At 39.2% G+C, this 18,457-nt stretch overlaps 1 protein-coding gene across 1 annotated transcript; it reads left to right on the forward strand.

The window, feature by feature from the left end:
* The first annotated feature begins 424 nt into the window (after positions 1-424).
* On the forward strand, positions 425-17,752 carry GOLGA5 (golgin A5). Its single transcript, XM_051621723.1, has 13 exons — positions 425-548; positions 1,307-1,922; positions 4,711-4,932; positions 6,318-6,537; positions 7,083-7,206; positions 7,762-7,965; positions 9,108-9,278; positions 9,925-10,053; positions 11,970-12,068; positions 13,653-13,878; positions 14,359-14,467; positions 15,182-15,245; positions 17,257-17,752. The coding sequence occupies exons 2-13, from the start codon at positions 1,358-1,360 to the stop codon at positions 17,335-17,337; spliced, it is 2,214 nt and encodes a 737-aa protein (XP_051477683.1). The 5' UTR covers positions 425-548; positions 1,307-1,357; the 3' UTR covers positions 17,338-17,752.
* The last annotated feature ends 705 nt before the right edge of the window (positions 17,753-18,457 follow it).

Consider the following 18,457-nt stretch of genomic DNA (forward strand, 5'->3'; position numbering starts at 1 on the left):
CACGGTCTGCGGTGGGTTTGGCAGCGCCGGGTCAAGGGTTGGGCCTGAAGGTCTTTCCAACCCACTCAATTCCGTGATTCCATCACCAGGGTAACAGCCACAAGAGGGGCTCTCCCGGGCCTGGCGCAGAGCAGGGGCACCCGAAGCGGGCCCCCTGGACTGGCCCCCCGCCAGCCCCGGGCAGAGGCAGCCGCGCAGCCCCTGCCGCCCCGCACGAACCGACACCCCCCGCGCCGCGGGGCCGCAGCGCCCCCTGCCCCACCCGCCGCAACCGCAACCGCAGCGCCCCCTGCCCCACCCGCCGGAACCGCCCCCGCCTCGGCCCCGCCCCCGCCTCGGGCCCGCCCCCGCCTCGGGCCCGCCCCCGCCTCGGCCCCGCGCCTCCTGCGCCTGCGCGTCCCCTCCCGGCGGCGGCCACGTCAGCCGGAAGGTGGGGTTGCGCCGCCGGTTCCGGCCCGGGGCCTCGCAGTGACCGTCGCCGCCCGGTGCCCCCCGTCCTCCCGCCCCCCTCCCCGCCTCGGGCCTGGGGTCTCCCGCGCTGGGAGGAGGTGAGGCCGGGCTGTGCGAGGCCTCCGCCGCTCCTGAGGGCCGCCGGGTTGGGGCGGGGGGCAGGGCCGCGGGGGGGCGGGGGACAGGCAGCTGTGCCAGGGGTGGGCGGGGAGGGGGCTGGCGGGCACCCTGGGCATCCCCCGGCCTCGTCTGCCTCGGCGCTTCCCCTGCCCGCTGTGGCTGCGACGGGCCGTGCACAAGCCTGGCTGGGGGGAGAGGCCCCTTCCCGGGCGGGGCAGAGGCACCCTGTGCCACCTGTGCAGCCTCCCAGGCCAGTGCTGCGAGTGAACGCGAGAACCTGCCTCCGTGCTGCTGTCGCAGAGGGGACAGCAGTCCGCAGGGGCTGTGGGAGAGAAGTTCATCTCTGACCCAGATTAGGAATCTGCGGGCCAAACATCTAAGACGTTGTTACCTGTCCCTGCAATAAGCATCTGGCCACTTCAACTCCTCCAGCTGAGTTTGGTTTTGCCAGGTGCAAGAAGACTTTATTTTCTGTTACTGTTTTGCAGTTGCTAGCAGGCTGGACATTCAGTAGTGGGCTGCTGATGCCAGAATCAGATACAGTGGTCTGATAGCTGAGCCTTGTTTTTGTCTGGTTTCCTCAATCCATCAGTTACTGAAAGAGCAAAATGCCAAGTGAATTGGAGAAAAGTATTAAAATAAGGATGACACTAATAGATTAACACAACAGTTGTTTAGGTAACAACTTGCCTTTTCAACCCCAGTCTGATTTGTAATCTTTCTATGTCTTTTACAGCAAATGTTCCTGACGTTTTAATTTTGTAAAGTTTATCACCAGACATCCATCATGTCTTGGCTCGCTGATCTTGCTGGAAAGGCAGAGGATCTACTCAATAGAGTTGATCAAGGAGCTGCATCAGCTCTGAGCAAAAAAGACACATCAAGCAGTGCAGCTTACGATAATAAGAATGTGGACTCTGCCAATGAATATTCTGAACTGCACCAGCATACTGGAGAACTGAAGTACCAGACGTCATCCAAAGCAGCCTACATCTCCTCAGCAGCTGATAATATTAAACATCAGAAAGCCACAATCCTAGCAGGAACAGCCAATGTTAAACCAGCACGTAGGACATCTTCAGAGGTTGTTTCTCCAGTAGAAAGTGTTTCCACACCCAGAGCTTCTTCAAACTTTGTCAGAAGAAAAAAGTCTGAACCTGATGATGAATTGCTATTTGATTTTCTCAACAGTTCGGAAAAAGAACCTAATGGAAGGATGGACTCTAAAAAAGAGAAGAGCAAGGCACCTGGTGTTCAAAATCACTCTCGGACTTCAAGTGTTAGTTCTGCATCTATCAGTACGCAGAGTGCAAAAACTACTGAAGATAACTCCATCAGGAGCCAAGGCAATGGTAGTTAAATAGTATTGAACCTAGAACTATGTAAAACCCAAGTATGTCTAGGGTAAGGCTAGGTAATGGATTTGCTATCACTTCATGAAACATTTAGTGGTTGTAGTATGTCATATGTGTGGAGTACAGCAGGGTCCTTCACATTTTTTCATTACTGGGATAATCTTGGATACTGTGCTAGTTTAACAAGCTGCATAATTAATACCTAAATACTTTGTGTTCTCCATCTACCTCATTGCTGCTGCTCTCCTTGACCTCCCTCAGCTATGACGTAACCATGCATCATCCCCACACATCCCCCTTTACAAGCACGAGTGCAGCTGCACGCGTTGGATCACTCAGAGGCCCTTGCCTCTTGTTGCTGTGTAGGAGAATGAGCGAGTGACTTGCTCAATGCACCGTGTGAGGTGATGTGAGATTTTCTCTGTTCCACTGTGGAAGAGGGGTAAGCTGTCAAGCTTGCTTGTCCTGCAGAGTTGGAAGTTTGGTGTGGATAGGGTGTTGTAGAGCTACAGGCAGGAGAGAGCTAAATAGATAAAGCCTTCAGGTTTGCCAAGAGTAGTTTGTAACTGCAATCTAAATCCAGACACCTGGAAGAGCCCCCAGGTCAGTTGCTGGGGCTATTCTCAAGTCAATGCCAAGGAGAATGGGGCTGGGAGGTGTCAGGAACTTGTCTTCTCTATCAGACTATCCAACCTATACTCAGTTTTTGCTGTGGTATTTTACTATTGTTTATTTTATAACATTGAAGTGAATGTTTATATTATTTCATAATAACGTAGTTAAAGTGCTTTATTATTTGTTTCAGTACTTTAGGTGTGTAAGGCATTCTAAATGCCAGGTTTTTCATTTACTGCATTAAGTATGCTGTATAAGTTAGACATATAAAGGCATCACTTCCAAATTTGTGAATATTTTCATATTTCTAGGTGTGTCGTTTTTTGACAAGTAGTAGTAGTAAGAATAGCAATTATAATAATAATTATAATAATGACCATTATTAAAATATGTTAGACCTGGCTATATGGCCTTGCTGATTGATGCTTAAGGAACATATTTGTTTTGCTCAGTGTGGCCTGTTGAATTTTCTTCTGAGAATTTTTGAGTGGAATTTGCATTTTGGAGCTGCCAAATGAGGAAGCACATGGAGTTTGAGCATGTTGGGTTCAAAGTTGATTGTATAGATAGATGTGTCATTTAAATGTTCTGTATAGCATATGTTGAAGTAGCTTATGATAAATTTGCTGTAGATGAAATCAATTAATATTTTACTTTGTACATTGTCGTGGGTGTAATCTAATATGTGCTACAAAAGTCTAACTTCTTGCTTCATTATCTTCATTAGTCTATTGAGTTTTTCCAGACAAAGGAAAGAGGATAAATTGTCTGGTAATTTGGAAATCGTTTAAGTGAATCAAAAAGGAGAGAAACAACACATCATAGAACCATTTAAATAGGAAAGAGGTTTGAGAAAATGTGGAAAAGTTGCTGTCACTGCTGCTACTTGTCGGTGTGTTGTTCAGAATTAAAAAGTCTGCCACTGCTCCCTGGGACTGGGTGATAGGGGCTGTTACAGTGGTGACAAGGAAGGTGGAGCAGGTGACTTCAGAACTGCAGTCTTGCTTGGAGTCAGTTGCAGTCTGTCCCCCCCAGATTCTCAGCAGTTACTCATCTGGGACATAGCAAATTCAGAAGTTGTCATTTTGGATTGCATGCTTGCTTGCTCATTGTGTGCTGTGTTGTTTTATCTTCACACTGCTGAAAGGTTCCAGCTGTCTGCGTGTTGGAATCAAGATGGTTACAGTGGCTGTACCAATCTCACGGCATTAATCCAGCACGCTCTGTGTGTGTTTGTGCATGGTGGGGAAGGGCTGTTGGTTCCTCCTTCCCTGCAAGGGACTGTTGTTCAGACTATTCCCAGGAGTTCTCTTACTGTTCTCACCATGCTTCTAAGATTTAAGAAAAAAAAAAAAAAGAAGAGTTTGTATTTTGCTTTCTATAATCTAGAGAGTGAACATTTGTTTGACCAGAAAGGTTTTAACAGTTTGACAGAGTATATCTACCTAATTTTTTTCTTAAAGAATGGAAAGATCACACTTCTGCTTCAAATCACTGCAACTCAATTTCTCCTAGTAAAAGTCCTCTTGAAAACATATTTTTAGAAAATTACTGATGCAGCATTATCAGTAAGATGATGTTTTTCTTAAAATGCATTTTTTACATAAAGATAACCAAAATATATAGGTGTGTGACTGAGTTACGTATTTAGGTTTGATATAAAAATTACTAAGTATAGTCATATGAACAGATTTTTAAAATAAAATTTACATCCTTGAAATCAAAATCTTAATGGAAAACCAGAATGAATTTGTACTAAAAATTCCCATGGCTAGTTGCTATTTATAATTAATCTCTTCTGCTACTCTCTCAGCTTCTGAGGACATCTCTGAGCAGCATAGTCGTAAAAAAGTGTCAATATTTTGAAATCCAAAATTTGACAGTAATGTAGTAATGTGATAGGAAATTTTTTAACTTCCGTGTCTTGTCCTGCAGGATTAATAAAAATGCTCTGTGATACATGTATACTGTGGAATAGTCTACTTAGTGCAATTTTCTTGCGAGAAGCAGTTCCATATTCCATTTCAATATAAGCTATTTTGATGGGTTTATTTTAATTTTTTTTAATATATTGTGCATTTAACAACTGATGCAGAACACGGAATTGCAGTTTGTATCAAGGCAACCTAAAAATACATGTATTAGCTATAACTTGCATCTCTCTTCACAGAAACTCCAGACAGTTCAGATTCTGGACTGGGAGCTCAAGGTGATGGCATGAAGGATTCATCAGTAAGTGCAGTAACTAATCCCAGCCCTTCAGCTAATGATGATTCCAAATCACATGAGCTTTCCAATCTTCGCCTGGAGAATCAGCTGCTGCGGAATGAAGTTCAATCTTTAAATCAGGAAATGGCTGCAGTAATTCAGAGGTCCAAAGAAACACAAGAAGGTACTGTGGTCTGTAAACTAAACTGTAACGTATTACTAAAATGCTAGTGAACTAGAAAACAATGCTGTTTCTGTGTTAGTGTTTTGTATTTGTACTAAAATTTTTCTAGTTAAATTTGCATGTATGCCTGCCCAAACAAAATTATTCTTAGTTTCTGAACAATGAGCTGGGAGAAACAAAAAGCTTTGTTCAAGTACAAAATTAACACAAATGTTGATTAAAATGATCCAATCAAGTTAGTTACAAAACTTTCATCTTACTAAAATGGCTTTAGCAAACAGTATTATTGTAAGGAGCTGGAACATCTGCTCTGTGAAAAAAGGCTGAGAGAGCTGGGTCTGTTTAGCTTAGATAAAAGGAGGCTGAAGGAATCTCATCAGTGTTTATAAGTATCTAAAGGGTGAGTGTCAGGATATGGGGTGAGACACTTCTCAGTGGTGTCCAGTGGCAGAACAAGGGGTAATGGTCACAAACTGGCACACAGGAGATTTAACCTGAATTTAAAAAAATACTTCTTCACTCTGAGCTTAACAGAGCTCTGGAACAAACTGCCCAGAGAGGCTGTGGAATCTCCATCCCTGGAGACATTAAAAACCCGCCTGGATGTGTTCCTTTGTGATCTGCTCTAGGGAGTCCTGCTCTAGCAGGAAGCTTGGACTGGATGATCTCCGGAGGTCCCTTCCAACCCCTCACACTCTGTGTTTCTGTGATTAAAATATTTTTTCTGCTTTTTAAAGACCATTGCAAAATACTTGATTTTTAAATGAGTAAATTCCAGTAAATACTTGAAAATCTGACTGCTTTCTGGCTGTAGGCTATAATCTCATCCCTAGAAATAAAATAAAATTTAGTATTTTTGTATGACTTCGCTAGCTTTTTCAAAGCCAAATGCAATGACAAATATAAAACTTTATTTTTCATTTCCATTGAAGCTTAATATGGGGTTTTTTGATTAAAAACAGAAGCCTCAGTAAGTATTCAGGAATTATTTCAATACTGGTCTATTTTTTTACTGTTTTCTAGGTTGGGCTTATTGTCACATGGAGTTGAACTGGCTGCTTTATGCAGAGGTTTCCAAAGGCCTGCTCACACAGGGCTGTTCTATAGCAGGCCATTGCAGGGAGCAGGGCAGGTGAAATTTGTTGAGTGCAGTGTTACACAGAACTAAATACCTGTTTTAAGATTATGTGCAAAATATTATGGGTCATGGTGTGACAGCCAGCCTGGCATTTGTCACTTCTTGGTAGCTCAAACTTTCGGTATTATTTCAACTTGGTTGTGTTTAATTTCTTTCTTTTAAGAAATGTGATGTGTGCATCCTGGCCATTTACAGGACCTTGCTTGCCCTACTTCTGTACATTTCAAATAAACTCCTAATTTTGTAGAATTGAACAAATCCCGGGAAAGGGTTGAGAAGTGGAACGTTGACCATTCAAAGAGTGACAGGATGGTTAGAGAACTTCGAGCTCGAGTTGATGATCTGACAGAAGCTGTTGGTGCCAAGGATTCCCAGCTGGCTGTGCTGAAAGTACGGTTGCAAGAAGCTGATCAGCTCCTAAGTGCTCGCACAGAAGCTTTGGAAGCATTGCAGAGTGAAAAATCACGGTACTTCATGATTTTGCAAATAGTAATCAGTCTGAAAATTCAAGGTAGAATTTAGTCTCCTTAAGAATAAAAATTAATATACTAATGGGGAAAGGGCAAGTATCAAGATTGAATGAATTTGCTGTAAGCCCATTATATTGTAGCTGGCAGTGGGAAAAGGGCAAGTGAGTATTAAATAGGGGCAATTGTCACCTGATTATTGAAATCCATTTTCTAGAAAGTATTTATATTTATGTCAGAGGCCTGAAGCTGAAGATCTCAAGAAAAACTGTTTGATCTTGAAAAATACATTTGCTTATCCTCAAATCTGAAGATTTTTCTGACTTATTTTGGAGTTGGGATGTAAACTGGCAATTAAACACTCCAGAATATAGGTCAGGGAGGAGGTGCATGAGTCATTAACTCCTCACACCTGTAGACAGCCATATTCAATAATTTACTGGGTAAATTTTCAAAGCTGTTCTGAAAACCAGATAGTTGTATTTCTACCTGAAAATCACACTAGATTTCTTCTTTTTCAATTACGACTTTTGTCACCCTTTCAGGATAATACAGGACCACAGCGAAGGGAGCAGTTTGCAAAATCAAGCCCTTCAAACCCTCCAAGAGAGGCTGCGTGATGCAGACTCCGCACTCAAGCGAGAGCAAGAAAGTTACAAACAAATGCAGGTTAGACATGAGTAGTAAGGAAGAGTTTCAGGCTCTGTTTTTGAGATCAAATTTGAGAGGTTCCAACTGCTATGTTTTTACACAACAAATTGTTATGCAATTTTAATATGTAATCTTAAGCCTGTTAAGCTGGACAATTACTTCTCTGGTAAAGATGAGTACATCATTTCTGGAGACTGCTTTCCACACTTAGCTTGGCCTTTGTTATGTGTAATAGCATCTTTGAAAATCTCTATCAGTTTCTGGTTTTGATAATATTTTTTGAGGGGAAAGCTTGCTTTTTGTTTATCAAATAAACGTGAATAATAGGAAGACTGTTATTCCCTCATTACGTCTGGTGAGGTAATGAAATTAATACTTTTACTTACATTATTTGGCAATGGCTGAAGCAAGCCAAATTTCTTTCCACATGGCTCTAATGCATCTTTAAGTTGGAGGTGGTAGATACGAGGTGTTGTGTCATGTGTAGTTGCTTTTAGACTTTTTTTTTTTTCTTTGTAGGTTAAAGTTGAGACTGTGTTTAAACACAAAGTAATGTTTCTTTATTGCTAATAGAATGAGTTTGCAGCTCGTCTAAGTAAAATGGAAGCAGAGCGTCAGAACTTGGCCGAAGGGATAACTGTAGCCGAAAGAAAGTATTTAGATGAGAAGAGGCGAGCTGATGAACTTCAGCAGCAAGTCAAAGTAACTAAAAACCACCTAGAATCTACAAAACAGGAACTGGCAGACTATAAACAGAAGGCTACTCGCATACTCCAAGTAAGCATTTGTGTACAGAAATCCAGTCTGATTTGCGCACTTAACTTTTTTAAGGTGTTACGCTTCAAATAATCTAATTTATGGGGTTTTTCTTCATGTGACCTATAGTATATCTCGGGACATCTGTCCTGATACCTATGCAGAACGGCTACCAGTCTACATTTTGTAAATTTAAGTTTACAGATCAAATTAAGTAACTGAAATGAAAGTTCAGGTTCTGACCTTGAAGAACAGTCCGAATAAGTGAAACATCTGTCAGTGTTTTCTGCATCCAAGAGTCCAGTTTTACACTGACAAACAGATGTAACCTGTACCTTGTTCCATACCCAGTATTCTTGAGTCAAGAATATTGCTCTATTCTGCTTGAGGCTGATGCAAAGCATGTAATGGATACTTACGTGTAAATCAAAGAAAATATTTTTTAATATTTTGAAAGGTTGCATATGATCAACATTATATAAACAATGGTAATATCAGGTATTTTGTGCAGAGCTCTATACTACTTGTCAAAGATGCCAAGTCCAAACCTGGTAAATTTAAGTCTTGTTTATAAAAGTTACCAACATGTTGAAGATAAAGGTCTCTGTTTAGAAAAACTAATTTAGGACAGGCTTTAAATAATCTTGATAAATACAAAAAAACATTATATCAGAAGTCAATGTCAAGTTAACATGAAGTTGACTCTGAGTAAAACAGTTCATCCTCTTTCCCAGAAGATTTATTGCTGTATTTGGTTCTAATTTGGCTTTGTTGTCAGGAGAAGGGATGGACTGAAAGGGGGTCGGTTTTGTCTTTAGTGTCTGTTAATGTCTATCTTCTCTCTTATGGTAGCTTATTGTTATCCATGACATGTTCAACATTCCAAGCGCTTGTAAAAGGAAAAGCTATATTCTTGCTCAGATGACACAGGATTTCAGTTAAATCCATTCTTATACCATACAGGAAATCAGAACAATTATCAGAGGGGAAGCGTTTTCATTTTAAAGTGTGTAGGTTCATTATTAACTTGGCTAGAAGGACAGATAAAGCAGTTCTTTTACTGTATGTCTGCATTTTGATTTTAAGTTGAAGTAATTTTGGCATATTCTAGTTGAGCACTTATTAAATACTGCTATAAATAATACATTAATTTATTATTTCAGTCTAAAGAGAAGTTGATAAACAGCTTAAAAGAAGGCTCTGGTATTGAAGGCCTGGATAGTACTACTGCAAGCACAATGGAACTAGAAGAGCTGAGACATGAGCGAGACACTCAGAGGGAAGAAATCCAAAAGCTAATGGGACAAATACAACAGATGAGAACAGAGTTGCAGGTAACTATGATTGTGTACATGTGTATTTGTAGTTACCCACGCACAGTGGACTGCTTTCTTGTATAGTTTTAGGCTGTTGCTTCTAGTGTTTATTTGACCTAGTATTAAAGTAAGCCAGCTTTTGCTCAAGGTGAGACAAGTGCTTATTGATACCCAGCTACTTTCCACGACTTCAGCTCATGGTGGGAGGAATGCTATAGATACTACTTCTCTCTTCCCTCACTACTGTGTGCTCCTTTTGAGGGTGGGGCTGCTTTCTAAACAAGCGTTGAGATTTCTGTAGAGATTGCTTGGATCCTTTTCTGCAAGGGCTACTAATCCTTGAAGCAGCTGTAATCTGAGTCATCTGCTGGCATAATTGGTTTAACCCAGCAGTTACACGCAAGTCTACTGTACACAGGTTTAGCTTGTAGGCAGTAGAAAGGAAAAAGTGGAGGCTTTTCATGTTCACAAAATGCATTTCTTTAATTACTATGTCGGTAAGAATTTTCTATATAAAATGACCAAATGTTATTTATTTAATACACCCTCAAGTTCATTTTCCTTGGAAGCAAAATTGCAGATAAAACCTTTTTTGCTATCACCTGTGACAGATTGCAGCATTGTTTGAATGTTAGTGAAATGATCACACTTCTGTTCGTTTCAGGATATGGAGACTCAGCAGGTGAGTGAAGCTGAGTCAGTGCGAGAGCAGCTTCAAGACCTACAAGAGCAGATAGCATCACAGAAAATGGCCAAGCAAGACGCAGAAGCTGAACTAGAACGGCAGAAACAGGTAAGGAATTAGTGAAAGCTGATTGGTCTTATTTTAGACCTCATGTGGTGTCATCAGTAAAGCTTAATAATAGTTTAGCTTAATAAGTGAGTAGCTTGTACAGTATGTGGGTTATTTTTTGTCTAGTATTCCAAAGAAATCCCCCGAAGCTTAATGGATGTCAGTAGGCCAAGCAAAGCACAGCCAGTACTAAGCAATGGACATGGCCTTCTGGGTAGTCCTGATAAACAGAGATCTTGCTGATGTATTAAAGAACAAACATGACCCCTGGGAGGGCACAAAATTGATCATGATCTTAAATTTTATTCTGCATGGGAAGAATCAAACAATAGGGATATTGTAACATTTTCAACCACTATTTAAATCAAGAAACTCCAAATACTGAAAATTATTACTGTGGAGCTTCTTGCACGCAATCACTATGTGAGTTTTAACTTGTAAAAAAATGTGATTGTAGTACCAATTCATAGGTATTTTTTTAATCCACTTGTTAACTCCGTTCTGAATCTAAATGTTGTTACTTACTATTAGACAAATTGCTGATAAAATTATATTGATTTTGTCAGATTGTGTCATCTTTTTAAGCAAAGTGCCCCTTGATTTAAGCAGTTTTGTGCGAAGAAGAGGGAGAAAAAGGCAAACTCATATTTCAGGTGAACAGACTTACTATTCAGTAGGAACTGGACAAATGTTTTGCACCCAATTAAAAAATTTCTCCATAAGAAAAAGCTTGTGTAGAGAGAATAACAAGGAAAGCAGGAGAGTACACTGTATCCCCTAGGAATAGTGTATCTTACAGGATTATCTGTCCTTCCAAAAATACATTTTAATGAGATGCTAGCAGCTTGAACTAATTAAAAGGCACAAGTTGAGGTCTGCTCTTGATGGATACCTGATGTTTATTATATCAAAACAGATGGTAGATTGTATTTTGTTACACCTGCCCTTCTGAGGGGTATATTTTAAGTCAATACTACATATAGAAAAAGTGAAGGTAATTAAAAAAAAAAAGCATTATCGGTTATTACAGAAACAAAAGTATTTGTTTTGATGAAACATTTACATGTGCTTTTAAAGTAATTGTGTGCATTGATACTTAATACAGTCTGTTATATCTGGCAGTTCCTTTAACTATTGCCATAAGGTTTCTGAGACTGAAGATGGAAAATAGGTAGAGGTGTTATTTCCTGTGCATCTGATGATTTGAAGGGAGAAAAGGATTATCTATTTTCTGTAGCAACTGACAGCTGAAGTGATACAATGGTTTGAAGACTTAATTTAAAAGATAAGCACGACAGATCTTTAAAATAGCCACTAAATAATGGGAGTAACAAAGCTTACGGTTAAATTTACTGTTCAGTAAGTTGTCCCTTACTAATATTTCTTCCCCTTTCACATCTTGTATGTTATTTATCATAAATTTTAAGGGAGGATCTGTGTTAAGCAGAATTATAGGTAGGTATGCTAAAGGTTTTCAAACACTTTAAAAAAAACAGTATCTTGGATTGATGGCTTTATTTTAGGAATACAGATTCCCCTCCCAAGTAGTTCCTAAGTGTTTCAGTTACATTATTGACATTGTTTCAAGATATAATAATAAACAGTGAAAGTATAAGGAAAATAAATCATTGTCCCTATGAAATTGTGTGACTCTTAGTAACCTAGTCTGAATTAATACTTATATTAGTTCAGTCTCCACAGAATAATTTGGTAAGTCTTGTAGGGTGTGTCTTCATACTCAGCTCTCTTCCCCCCTCTCTCCTAGCCAGACACTTAGCTAAGATAAATTTCAGTTTATATTTAATCACAGCATGTTGCCTTCTGGTGTTTTACTGTGAAATTCCAGGTAAGAAAATTACTCTCAAAATACATAGGTGTATAAAATCTTTTATTTGTGATTGGGATAAATTTTGTAGGAACTCCGTTATACTGAAGAAGAATTGTATCGAACAAAGAACACTTTGCAAAGCAGAATAAAAGACAGAGAGGAAGAAATTCAGAAGCTCAGAAATCAGGTACTGTGTGTATAGAAAAAGACTTTATCACCTTCAATTATGAAAATGCTGATGAGAACTATTAATTTGATTAAACTGATTTGATTAAAGTAAACATAAAGGGAACCATGAGGTAGTAAATAGCCTAATTTATAACTCTGTGAGCTTATGTCTTTTGGGAGGGGGGAGGAATCAAACTCTGTCCCAGCTAGACCTGATGGGGTGGTGCTGGATCAACATCCTTCTTTTTCAAAGCTAAAAAAAAGTCATTGGTGTTTGATTAGGTCACTATGATTTCTGCTAAGATCCTTTTAACTGGGTATAAGAACCTAAGTACCACCCTACAGACTCAGTGATCCACGTAGTCCACTGTTCTGTCTTGGACAGTGGCAACAAGGCCAGCATGTGAGTCTGGCTGCTTTCTTTACTGCCCTGTACTTGCTCTGCATCAGCAGTTGAATTAGGGACATTAGTGTTTAATTCCCTACTAATTCCCACCAGTATGTTTATGAACCTGTTTCCCTTGAATCAGACTAACCCTTTTGGAACCTTCTGATGCTTGTCAATCCTCACAGTCTCCTTGGGCAGCATGAAGGTATAGGCCTTCTATTGTGTAAATTACCATAACGAAAAGTTGTCTGTATGTAGAGAAGTTGATAGTCTAGAGTCAAGTAATGTCAGCTGTACAGTTATACTGTCAGAGGATTTGCAAATTGTTGTGTTGTGATACAAGTTTCTGTATCACACTGTTGGCAGATGATTCTTCTTGTAATTCTGGCTTCAGGACTACCTGCACCTGCCCTAGTGTGTGGCATCCAGTTTGTGATTTTGATATCTCACTGCATCTGGTTCCTTCTGATTCTGTTTTTTCATCACTGAAGCTACATTTTTGTGTTATACGATGCTACAAGTGGCTGAGGTCCAAGACTGTAGTGAATACATGAGCCATTGCACATATGGCTAATTGGGAGATTCCCATTTGCTTTAAATATTTTCTGGAAATTGGATTTCCTGATCCATGTCTTAATTTGCTGTCCTTGCAGTTTCTATTTGCTAGTACAATCATGTTTTCTAGCTCAGTGCTCCTCAATTCTTCTGCAACGTGTCCTGCATTTTCACCATTGTCACTGAAGCTTTCCCGTAGAATGGCATCAGGGTCTCCCTGTTTGTACTGGGTTTTTCCTTCCTCACTTGAAAACATTTTATGGGCTCACTCGTTTTGTGAAGTTGCAGGTATGATAGCCAGACTGGATTATCTTGCTGTTGTCATGCCTGCCATTTAAACTCAGCTCTGAGGCATAGCACTGATTTTTGTGATCAAACTTAGGATTATGCAGAAATGTTCATATGATTAGAGGTGAAAAACAGGAATACATTCTTACACAGAGTTTCTTGTGTTATGAAAAATCTTTTTAGCAACTGTCAAAATTAAATTTCTTCCTTTTTGTGCTCATTGATGATCATTTTGGTAGTATTATCCCATAAAAATTCTTCAGTGGGGTAACTTCATTCTTGGAGGGCTCTCTTGTTTCGAATTTTGTGATAGGTCAGTTGGTCAGATGTGGAACTTACTCTAATTTTGTTTTCCTTTGCTTTTTTTTTTAGCTCACAAACAAGGCTCTAAGTAGTAGTAGTCAGACAGAATTAGAAAATCGGCTTCATCAACTGACAGAAACACTAATTCAGAAGCAAACCATGTTAGAGAGTCTCAGCACAGAGAAAAACTCGCTTGTCTATCAACTGGAACGACTTGAGCAGCAGCTGAAGGCTGTCCAAGGCACTAGTAGTAATGGACCTTCTATTAATATGGCAGGAATTGATGGTGCTGAAGGTAAATAAGTAAATCTAGAACTTAAAATTCTCTCTGTGATACCTAGTAAAAATGTAAACAAAGTAGTTGTTTTCAGAATATCCAAGTTAGTATTGGAAATGCTATCAAAGGTTTTTACTGCATGAGAAATAGAAGCAAATGGAGAAACTGTGACAATATCAAACCCATCATTTTACACACCTAGTAATAAAATTATTATTACATGATAGAATTTAATATCAAGATTTCCATCTAGTGAGGTAAAATAGATGTTTAAAATACAGTAAAATTGAATAAACATATGACTTGATGGTAGGTTTATCGAGAATCCTCCCCTCCAAACACACGTCTGTGCCCCCAGCAAAACTGCACTAAATCAGATTAATCATTATTTTATACTGGTTTTATTGATCTTGGTAATACGCTAACAATTTGCTTTACTTAAGCAACAGTTTAGCTGGTTTTAGGATAATGAGATTTTTTGCTTTTTTTCTCTTCCAGTAGGTGCTCGTATGCGTAATGTCCCTGTCCTGTTCAGTGACATGGATACCAACACAGCAGGAATGTACGGGAGAGTTCGCAAAGCTGCCAGTACTATAGATCAGTTTAGGTAAGAGTGTCCTAAGGCAGCATATTTTGTAATTCCTGGAATCCTTTTGCAGTTTTCAAATGGCATAGCTTTTCTTAAGGATTGTTTTTATGAAGGTAAAAGTAAAAAAAAATAATGAAGCTAATATATTAAGTACAGTACAAATTAGTAAATATTGACCTAGTTAAGTTGTGTTTTCCTATAGTATTAATATTCCTGGGCTTTTACAAATTATAGTAAATTATTTAAACAACATTCATGTAGATTTTGATAGAAGAGAATCACTAAACTATGTACAATAAACCTTAACGTTTTCCTTTACCATCTTCCACCTTTTTCACTTTGAATTTTTTACTGTGTCTGTGATAAATGCTGTAAGAGCTTATTAATGGAGGAGTATCATATGTATTCTTTTACTCCTGTTTAGGCACGACAATATTCTTGGTTCTGATCCAGTGCAGCTGTTTACCTTGAAGGATAATTTGAGGAATTAGTAAAGAAAAATAACTAGATCCAGCAATAGACTTGTTTTGATCCCTTTTCTGAGCAGTTAGGTTAATTGTCAAAATTCACAGCAAAGATCTGCTCCAAAACTTGAATCAAATACCAATAGAAAACAGAATTAGGTAATGCATCTTAGTCCTTTGAGAATTTGTGGTGATGAGAAAGAAAGGAACTGGAATGTGTTGATCAGTGCTAACTTGTCCGTTTTGTTTGTCCCTTGTACTTGTCCAGCATTCGGCTGGGAATCTTCCTGAGGCGGTATCCCATAGCAAGGGTCTTCGTCATCATTTACATGGTGAGTAAGCTTGCTTTAAAGTAAGAAGTTCAATGCATGATTTATATAGCCAGTTTGCATAATACACCTTAAATTGAAAGATGTTTGGTGTGCAAAAGGCTATATGATTAAAAACCCAATGTTTTTTTTTTTTTTTTTGTAAAGCAGACCAAGTAGTACTTAGATAACTGCATCTTGGAGTCATGTTGCTTGGCAGTTTTCCATTTTTCCCAGGAATTCTTATTATAGCAGTCTTAAGGAAATTCAAGAAATTACCATTTAAAAGACTGTGGAGTTTTAGTGCTAAAATAAAGAATAAGAGTGACCTTTTGCCAAGGTTAACCCACCACACTTACCACTTCTATGCATTGCATTTAGAAAAATGACTTATAGCTTTTTTAATATTTGGCACTTTTTGCTCACTGACTGAGAATCACATTTCTCTAGTAGCTGAGAAAGTAGCAAGAAGAGTTTTTCTCACTAGACTTAAATTAAAGTTGCTCATCCGTAGCAGGTCATCTGTCAGACTTGCAGTTGATAACAACTAAATTCTTCCGTTTTCCACTGGAGGGCAGATGTCTGTCAGTTTAAGTGACCTGTGGTAATGAGGGTGTGCAGTCTGCCCTCCTAGTTTAGCCTCTGAGTCTTTGAAATATGAAGAAAAAAAAGTTACTTGAAAAGTCATAATGACTCTTCTGAACAGAGTTTCCAAGAACAGCTGTCACTGATTCAGGATATAAAGGAGACAGACACATATGATTAAAGATAGTAACAATTTCCACCTGTGATTGCTTCTTCCAGACCATTAAGTATTAGAAGGGACAGGGCTGTTTAATTCCTAACCTCTCTTTTTCTTCCTGTTCATAACTTAGACTTACCAATGTATTAATTAAAATGTTTTGTACGGAAACACTGGAGACTTCTACCACCTAAGCTGCTGTATGAAGTGAAACTCAATGATGACAGGCTGAGAGAGTTTGGGCTCTTCAGCCTGGAGAAGAGAAGGCTCCAAGGAGACCTTATAGCAAACATCCAGTACCTGAAGGGGGCTACAGGAAAGCTAGGGAGGGGCTTTTTATAAGGGTGTGTAATGATAGGACAAAGGGTAATCGTTTTAAGCTGGAAGATAATAGATTTAGTTAGACATTAGGAATAATTTATTTACTGTGAGAGTGGTGAGGCACTGGAACAGGTTGCCCAGGGAGGTTGTGGATGCCTCCATTCCTGGAAGTGTTCAAGGCCAGGCTCAACAGGGTCCTGAGCAACCTGACATAGTGGGGGGTATCCCTGCCCATTCAGGGGGGCTGGAACCAGATGGTCTTCAAGGTCCCAACCCAAATCATTCTGTGATTCCATAGGAGCTGTATACTGGACAGCCAGTGGCAGTTACCCTTTTTCAGCTTGAACCTTGACTATGACTGTTGTAACTTTAATTTTTAATTTATTTTTTTAAGGAAATGTGGCTTATATATTCTGTCAGTTATGTCCCTTGTTGCATTCCCAGCAACTTTGATTCTAATAGGATAGTTTCAGCTACATTTGAATGAAAATTCATAAAAATGCCTTAAACTCAGTGCCTATGGTAAGGAAAAGGAAGCAGAACTCAGCTGGTTCACAGAGTCTGGTATCAGCCAGTTGGCACAAGAGTAATGGCTTACCAGTCACTCCAGGCAGATCACAATGTACTTGCTGGCAGCTGGATCTCAGAGAGAACAGCTGGAGTTACAGGGGCATGGATGGAAGGAGAAGCCAAGGGACATAAAACTGTAGGAAACCAAACTGCTTTATTTTTGCTGTTTGTGTAAAATCTTTAGTTTTCTGCATATGGCTTCTTCAGAACCTGACTCAGCATTTCATTGTGCAAATAAGAATTCCTTTCTTATGATTGTCTGAATAGTAGGAAAAATATGTAATTAAAATGTTTCTACAAAAACAGGTTTTATTAGCTCTTACTGACAGAGCTCTTGTACTTACTGCTGCTGTGAGCTATGATTGTCAGTGCTGCAAAGTTAATTCTTTGTTATTTTCCCAGGCATTGCTTCATCTCTGGGTCATGATTGTTCTCCTTACCTACACCCCAGAAATGCATCACGACAGTCCCAGTGGCAGATAGACTGAGACAGGACCCTGTGCTGATGTCGTTTGGACTGACAGTGTCTGTTGAATAATCTGTTCTGGAATATCAGCAAACTGCTCACTGTGTTTAGGAAGAATGATAAGCATCATGCCTGATTTATCACTACTTTTCAAATACATGTTTAATACTATGTAGCTTTTTCAATTTACCTAAAATACCATCACTTTCCTGGAGAGAAACAGAGTTAAGCTATGGTTAGCCTTTACATTTTTTTGTAGACCTTCTGGTGGTTAGACTAAAAGATAAGGCTTGCACCTGTAGAGAATTGCAAGGATGTATGAAATTACAGGTATATGTGGTGCAAATTATTTTAGGTGATACAGGATGTGGGTTATGGTCAGGTGATAAACTGTACTTAGCAATTTAAATAAACTTGATTCTTTCTGGTTTATTTCAGTCTGCTTTTGCACTTCTGTTTTTAACTTTGTAAATAATAGGGCTTTCCATAACAGGTGAAACTGAAAAAAGGACAATGGATTGGTGCAATATCTTTTTGTAAATAAGTTTGAAAATAAAATATGCATTCTTAGCTTTGTACTTCTAGTGCAATAGATGTATCTTCCTGCCAGCTCGATCTTGGGGCTGCCTATTTAAAGCCTGATATTTTAGCTTTATTAGAGAGAGATGGTTTTGAGGAAGAAGGTTCAAACTCTTTAGAAATAATGATGTTTCTTTTTGCACTTGAAATGTATATATTTTACCTGCATTTTCTTATGCTTCTGTCATTACTACGTGTCTTAATTGGATCTTATATTCATTGAAATATTTATTTTCTAAAGCTTTGGGTACTAAATTAAAACTATTTCTATAGAAAATCTGTCAAAACATCAAAAATTTCTCGTGTCTAAACACCAAATATGCTAATAAACAAACCTCATCAAATATTCATTGTAAAACCCATAATCCTGAACCTACTGTAATAGTTCTGTTGCTAGACTCTGGCATTCTGTAGTTAGAGTTCTGAATACACAATAATAGGAGGTCACTTTCTTTCCCTAAGAAATTCCTTGGTGTCTCATGCAGTGCTCAGAGCTGAGTAATGAAAAGATCAGCACAAGTAATTTGCCACTGCCACTCAGTGTGGCTCACTCTTCAG

The sequence above is a fragment of the Apus apus genome, chromosome 5 (genome assembly GCF_020740795.1).
Source record: "Apus apus isolate bApuApu2 chromosome 5, bApuApu2.pri.cur, whole genome shotgun sequence".
NCBI classification, from domain to species: Eukaryota; Metazoa; Chordata; class Aves; order Apodiformes; family Apodidae; genus Apus; species Apus apus.